The sequence below is a fragment of the Neomonachus schauinslandi genome, chromosome 3, assembly GCF_002201575.2.
Source record: "Neomonachus schauinslandi chromosome 3, ASM220157v2, whole genome shotgun sequence".
Classification (NCBI taxonomy): domain Eukaryota; kingdom Metazoa; phylum Chordata; class Mammalia; order Carnivora; family Phocidae; genus Neomonachus; species Neomonachus schauinslandi.
The window spans coordinates 156,837,424-156,844,523 of NC_058405.1; the positions used below are offsets into that span (position 1 = coordinate 156,837,424).

At 40.4% G+C, this 7,100-nt stretch overlaps 1 protein-coding gene across 1 annotated transcript; it reads left to right on the forward strand.

Moving 5' to 3' along the window:
• The first annotated feature begins 4,204 nt into the window (after positions 1-4,204).
• LOC110592168 (60S ribosomal protein L21-like) lies at positions 4,205-4,690 on the forward strand. The gene has a single exon (XM_021703115.2). It carries the CDS (start codon positions 4,208-4,210, stop codon positions 4,688-4,690), a length of 483 nt encoding a protein of 160 aa, XP_021558790.1. The 5' UTR covers positions 4,205-4,207.
• Positions 4,691-7,100: the final 2,410 nt, after the last annotated feature.

Genomic DNA, 7,100 nt, shown 5'->3' on the forward strand with positions numbered 1-7,100 from the left:
ATTGCTAATATTTTAAAATCAGTTACTTGTGTTATGAGTTGAATTGTGTTTCCCAAAAATGCAGGGATTGAGGCCTAACCTCTGGTACCTCAGAATGGGATCTTATTTGGAAATAGGTGCAGAATGTCGTTGCAAATGCAAGTAGTTAAGGGGACATCATACTGGAAGAGAATGGACCCCTAATCCAGTCATTAAAATAGGGAAATTTGGACACAGACATGCAGACAGGGAGAATACCACGTGAAGATGAAGGCAGAGATTGGGGTGATACTTTCTACAAGTCAAGGAATGCCACGTTTGCCAGGAAACCACCAGAAGCTAAGAGAGAGGCATAGTACAAATTCTTCCTCGTGGTCCTAAGAAGGAACCATTACTGATGACACCTTGATTTCAGACTTGCAGCATCCAGAACTGTGAGACAGTAAATAGCTCTCGTTTAAGTCGCTTAGCCACTTAGCCAGCAGCCCCAGGAAACTAGTGCAAGTCGCATATAAAAACTCTGCGTTTTCAGCATCTCTGAAAAATGGCCAGGTGTGACAATGCTCAGCTGATCAGCTAGAACAGAGCAGTGGCTATCCCCTTTCCATGAGAAGTTCTGCAGTTCACCAAAGCCCCAGCCAGTCCATTTTAATAATTTAAGTTGCCTGCTTGATGTCTGATACCACATCAAAGGAAAATGGGTCAGGACATTTGGAAGAACCTAAATAGACATGTTGTGACAATACGATGTTTTGTGATCTTTGAAAGCAAACAAAGTAGGAAGTATCTGAGTGTAAAGAAAAGAAAAGAAAAAAAAAAAAACAAGAAAGGAAAAAAGGCTACCCAGGAAGTTTTCTGATAACTTCAAAATTTAAATAATTCTTACAAGGATAAAAAGAAAAACATAAAATCAGAAAGAAATATGGAAAAGTTAAATGCAACTGTTCTAATGATGCCATGTAGGATCCTCAGACCCCCTCAACTGAGATTTTTTTCAGAACAAGAGGAAGACAGAAAGGGTATCTTAACTGCCTGAGGGAGTTGTTAGCGCTGAGAGAAATCTCTGGAAAAAGCACTACAGACAAGATAGAAAGACAGGACACCAGAGAGATGTGCATCTGCTTAGAGGGGATGTTTCTCCACTTAAGCTTCACTTTGAACAAGTTCAAGCCATGAAGTCAAGACAAATTACATCCCCAGATTCTTAGAAATGTTCATCATAGGAGCACCGCTGATAATCCTGGAGGAATTGAGGCAATGAGAAGAATCCAAAGGTTGGAGATGGATAGTAATGTTGCTGTGCTCAAAGAAAGAACCATGGGAAATCTTTAGAAAATATAGACAATATACCTGATAGCAATCCCTAAAAAAATTAAATAATTACGACTCAAATGTGTTCTGAAAATTAAGTCAGGTAACAACAGAAGCACGGGCCGGGGTGGGGGGGTGGGTAGTGATCCTCCTTCCACCACCCTGTGCTCCTCTCACTTTTGCAAACCACACTAGGCTCTTGCTTGTTGCTGAATACACCGAGCATGCTTCTGTTTAACAAGCCTTGGCACCACCCGCTTGTTCGTTCTGGAACACTCCTCCCAAAGGTGTCAGCAAGCCTTGCACCCTGCTTCTTTCGAGGTCTTCCCTGGTGAACCTGTGTGATGTTGCTGCTCCCCACTCGCCCTCTCTATGTCCTACCCTGGCTTTAGTTTTCTTCACAGCACTTATTACTGTCTTTTCCTTATTTCATAAATACGACATCATGCCAGTCACTCTTGTAGACGCTTTTAAAGTATTGACTTGTTTAATCCTCTAATAACACTAAGAAGGAAATACTAGCATTATCCCCATTTTACCCTTGCTCTTGGAATAAAGTGTGGCACATTGTAGGTGCTCAATAAACCATTTTGTTAAATGAATACGATGTAAAGGTAAGAGGTTTGCAATGCAAGAGTCTTTCCTGTAGGATAAGACCCTCCTCTTGTTGAGCATAGGGATTAAAGGCTATTAAGCTTTGAATCCCCGGCATCTGGCAGAATGCCTGGGGTGTGTAGTGAGAGAACAGAGGGAAGAGAAGAGCTGGAAAGGAACCTGGAAATGTGAGGTACTTGGCGGACATGAGCTGGACTAGCTCGGCATTTCCAAAGCCTGAGGGAGAAGGTTCATCAGGAATAGCAGAGCTGTTCATTGTTAAAGGAAGACAGAGATACTGTCATTAAATTTTGCAGTCAACTACTTCATTTCTGAGCCACAAATAACATCGTCTCTTATCAAAAAGGAAAAAAAAAATTAATGGTATAATATCCAGCATTGCCCATATTGGAGCCACTTTGCTAAGTGCCTTAAGACCTACCAAAAAGCTTTAAAAACCTTCCAGCTCAGAACAGTCTTTCAAGGGAGAATCCTGATAGTCAAAGCGGAATCAAGGAGAAAAACCAATATCCACAGCAGAGGACAACAGTCTATGCAATGGCATCTAGTCCCACATGATTGGTGTCAAAAGGTAAACTGCGTTCAGAAGAGGGTGAGGTCCCAGTAGGCTGGCAAAATATGTGTCTGAAGACCTCTGTTTTTCATTAGCATAAATGCATGTCTTCATGAGTAAATCAACTTCAGTCCATCAACAAAAGATGGGATTACTAAAATAAATGAGTGTAAGGAAAATATTAATAACCAAATAGCATTACACACCACCATAATCCTACCTAATGCCGTTAGTGTTTGAAAGAAAAACATTCAGATTCCTAATCTATTGGGGAATATTAACATAATGTGGCTTTGAAAATTTTAAAAAGACCTCATAATTAATTTAATCACCATTTTGCATAGCATTCCCACTTGTAATCTGCATTTTTGCTTTAAAACTCTTACTATATAGCTGTCATTGTGATCTAATGAAATGCCTCTTAGTTAGGAAGAGAGGAGATTTTCAAATGTTGAGGCTCCACAGAAATGAAGAATGAAACATGTGTCTGTCAGTGCAATTTCCCCACGCTAGACTAATTGCAGAGGCCTGTGGGTATGGAGTGATGCTGCTGAGTAGTCAGCCTTTACTGCCATTGCTTTCAGGGTAATTTGCATAGCATGGCTCATAGTGTTTTATGATTTTTCTTTTAAAAATAATCCTACTTGTTAGTCACTAAATCTGCTTAACTCCTCCGGTGCTGCCTCGCGTCTGAGGCACATCTGCAGAGTGAGAGAACATATCTCGCCCTTGGCGAGCGCCAAGGGAATTGGAGAAGGGCATCCCAGCTGGCACAGTTCAGTCTCTCCAGCCTCTGGGAAGATGGCTGTTCTAGGTAGGTCTGCCGAGGAAGTAGGCCCTGCGGCAGGGATGAGTGTTTGGGAGCCTTCCTGGGGATGAATACCTGTAGAAGAGGAGGAAGGAGGGGATTCGACAGAGGGAGGAGTTGGACTGCAGTGCGGTCTTCATGGAAACCTGGACCGACTCTCAGGAGCATCCTGAAGATGACACAGTGTCTCAGAGTTGACCCAAGTGGTGGCAAGAGGGCTGGGCTTTTCTACCCCCCGAACTGATCAGTCACTGAGTGTGGGAAGCTCCAACAAGGGGCTGGGACACAGTCAGCTGAGGCAATCTGTGAGCATGGCCGACAGCTGAGGACTGTCTCCTGAGGACACTTCCAGCAGCTGGGGAAATGCGTCCTTCATTCCTGATGGGAAACTGACGTGGGTGTTGCATCACAGTGTTCGCCATAATCATCATATTTCTCCTAATAACAAAGGCTCAATAGGACTGAGCACCTGAGCACCAGGGTATCTCCTGCTGACTTTTGTGAGGAAGTCTTTCTGTGGAATATTATTCAATATTATCCAAGAATCTGTTCCCCATTGCCTAATAATTTAATATATCATGAATCACTGAAATAAGCCATATATAGAATTGTAATATAACAAATTGTTTATATATAAACTTAAATAATATAAAAGGTCTTTGGAAATTTTAGTCATTTGTCTTACCCATGAGAGAGATCAGATGATTTATATTACTGCAAGTTTATGTAGAAATACATCAATTTTTCTGTTTCAACCAAACTTAGGCACTGAAGCTGAGCGTTTCCATGGTGTTTTGGATTGGAGATGATGTTTTTCAAGGGACTTACTCAATCATGGTCAGATTTTCCTGGTTATAATGTTTTAACTTCCTTGGACTTCATTGAAAACAAGTTTGTATAGCCTTTCGGCCGGAACCGCCATCTTCCAGTAATTCGCCAAAATGACCAACACAAAGGGAAAGAGGAGAGGTACCCACTATATGTTCTCTAGGCCTTTTAGAAAACATGGAGTTGTTCCTTTGGCCACATACATGCGAATCTATAAAAAAGGTGATATTGTGGACATCAAGGGAATGGGCTCTGTTCCAAAAGGAATGCCCCACAAATGTTACCATGGCAAAACTGGAAGAGTCGACAATGTTACTCAGCATGCTGTTGGTATTGTTGTAAACAAACAAGTTAAGGGCAAGATTCTTGCCAAGAGAATTAATGTACGCATTGAGCATATTAAACACTCAAAAAGCCGAGACAGCTTCCTGAAGTGTGTGAAGGAAAATGATCAGAAAAAGAAGGAAGCCAAAGAGAAGGGTACTTGGGTTCAACTGAAGCGCCAGCCTGCCCCACCCAGAGAAGCGCACTTTGTGAGAACCAATGGAAAGGAGCCCGAACTGCTGGAACCCAGTCCCTATGAACTCATGGCATGATAAATGTAAAGAAAATAAAAGACCTCAAGACTGTAAAAATGTTTCTCTCAATTGAGTAGAAGTGTGGTGTCCTTTCCCCCCCCAAAAATATTTAAAGCAAACTTTGTGTCCTGGGCGCCTGGGTGGCTCAGTTGGTTAAGCGACTGCCTTCGGCTCAGGTCATGATCCTGGAGTCCCTGGATCGAGTCCCGCATCGGGCTCCCTGCTCGGCAGGGAGTCTGCTTTGCCCTCTGACCCTATCCCCTCTCATGTGTTCTCTGTCATTCTCTCTCTCTCAAATAAATAAATAAAATCTTAAAAAAAAAAAAAAAAAAACTTTTTTTCCTAAAAAAAAAAAAAAAGAAGTTTGTATAATGTGCGACCCATTTCACCCTATAATTTTAGAGTTCAAACTTTCTACATCAATAAAATTACTGCTTTAGGAAATTTCTGAAGAAAACATGGGTGCACAGTTTTGAAATGACCCCTGAGGCGGAGAGGCATTGAATCTCCACGTGCTGTGGTGCGCAAAGGGAATCTACTCACTTCGTGCAATCTTCGCATTTGAGTCAAGGGGAAACACCTAAAGATACCACAGTCGAAGGCTTAGAACATGGCTCAGATTTAAACACAAACAAAGGGTAATCTGGCCTGGCACAGTCTGGCCACTGCAGCAGTGTATCTGAAGGTTATGTTTTATGTTTATTAGCTCCATCCAGATGGCGTTTTATGTCCTTAATAACTTTGTCCCTGACTAAGCCATGAACCTACCATTTGACAAACACAGTAGGAAATGTCTATCAGCAGAAATGTCATTTTATAATCAGAAACATCACTTGAATGATTTGGAATACATTTTGAAAGAGTTTGATTTCTTTTATATGTCATTGCCTACAGTTATTTGTTGACAAACACAGCTTTTCTAACACGAACTGAGATTCAGTGAGCACCTGGAAGGCCTTTAAAAGAGCTACATATTTATGCTGATATTTTAGATGAGTAATGGCTTACATGGTAAGAGATCAGACTGCTTTGATGCACATTTATTCATCTTTATGTGCCCACAAAAATTAGTGTATAGTACATATTAATATTCCAGTGTCACAACAGAGACTGAGAAACAGCAGGTCTGAGGTCATCCAGTGAATTTCCCGTCCTCCTGGTTTCTCCTGGCTCTGCACTCAGAACTCTCTGTCTAGATCAGCCTACACACTACATTTACACTTCTCTTTGGGAAAGATTCGTATCTTTTTTGTGACTGTCCTTTATGTCTGTGACTAAATTCTGCTTCCAAGTTTCAACCTTCTTGTGGATAGCTGCTATGGACCCCTTATCTGTGCCTCTTTCAGAGTGCCGGTTTTAGACATTCCATACACATTTGTGGATTTTATTGAAATAATTCACTGCTTTTCTCCTTAAACTCTGGTCTTTAACTGCTTTGCAAAAAGTGGAGGGATGATTTTTAATGTCAAAAAAATTTTCTGGGGCGCCTGGGTGGCTCAGTTGGTTAAGTGACTGCCTTCGGCTCAGGTCATGATCCTGGAGTCCCGGGATCGAGTCCCGCATCGGGCTCCCTGCTCAGCAGGGAGTCTGCTTCTCCCTCTGCCCCTCCTCCCTCTCATGCTCTCTCTATCTCATTCTCTCTCTCAAATAAATAAATAAAATCTTTAAAAAAAAAAAAAAAAAAAAAAAAAAAAAAAAAATTTTCTGCATTTACTCTTTTGTAAATTTCTCAGGGGAAACAAAAACTTATCTAGAATTTCTTTAGAATGAATTTAGCTTAGAAAAGTAGGAAAAATTGTGGGTTTTTTAATTTGTTAATTTAAAAATGTGTAGTGTAATTGATGCCATCGAATTTTTAATTTTAAATTCCTTCCTTCCTTTCCTTTTTTTCTTGCTTCATTTTTTGATTCAATAAACATTTATTCAAGTGTCTACTGTGGATCAAGAACCATGCTAGATCCTATACAGGCACATAGTCATTTAAGAAAATTGTCAGTGTTAAAATTTTTCTTAGAGAGTTTTTTAAAAACCGTTTATTACATATTATACAAATCTGTGGTGTGCCAAGCACTATGGTACCCATTTCCTACACTTTGCTTGCCTCACCCCTTTTTCTTAAACTTGGGAAGTTTCTGTCCTATATTCTCATAGTTCCTCACAAAAAAAAAAAAATTTAAAACCTAATGAAGTGCTCTCATCACAATTCATGGGAGCAAAACTTCCAATTATATTAACATATTTTTAAAATTGTACTAAATAATAAAACACTATCTTTACGATTACTCCATAGTTGTCTGTATTTTAGAAAACTTCACCTAGATCCTAAGGGACATGCTCAAAAATTATTTTAAGGGGCAAATTATCCTCCTGAGAACAGAGTAAAGAAATTTTCACACATTTAATTAGTCCACACTAGCCAGGATGCTTA

Bases quoted from the DNA above. Each gene is read 5' to 3' on its own strand.
- LOC110592168 (XM_021703115.2), top strand. From the start codon at position 4,208: ATGACCAACACAAAGGGAAAGAGGAGAGGTACCCACTATATGTTCTCT.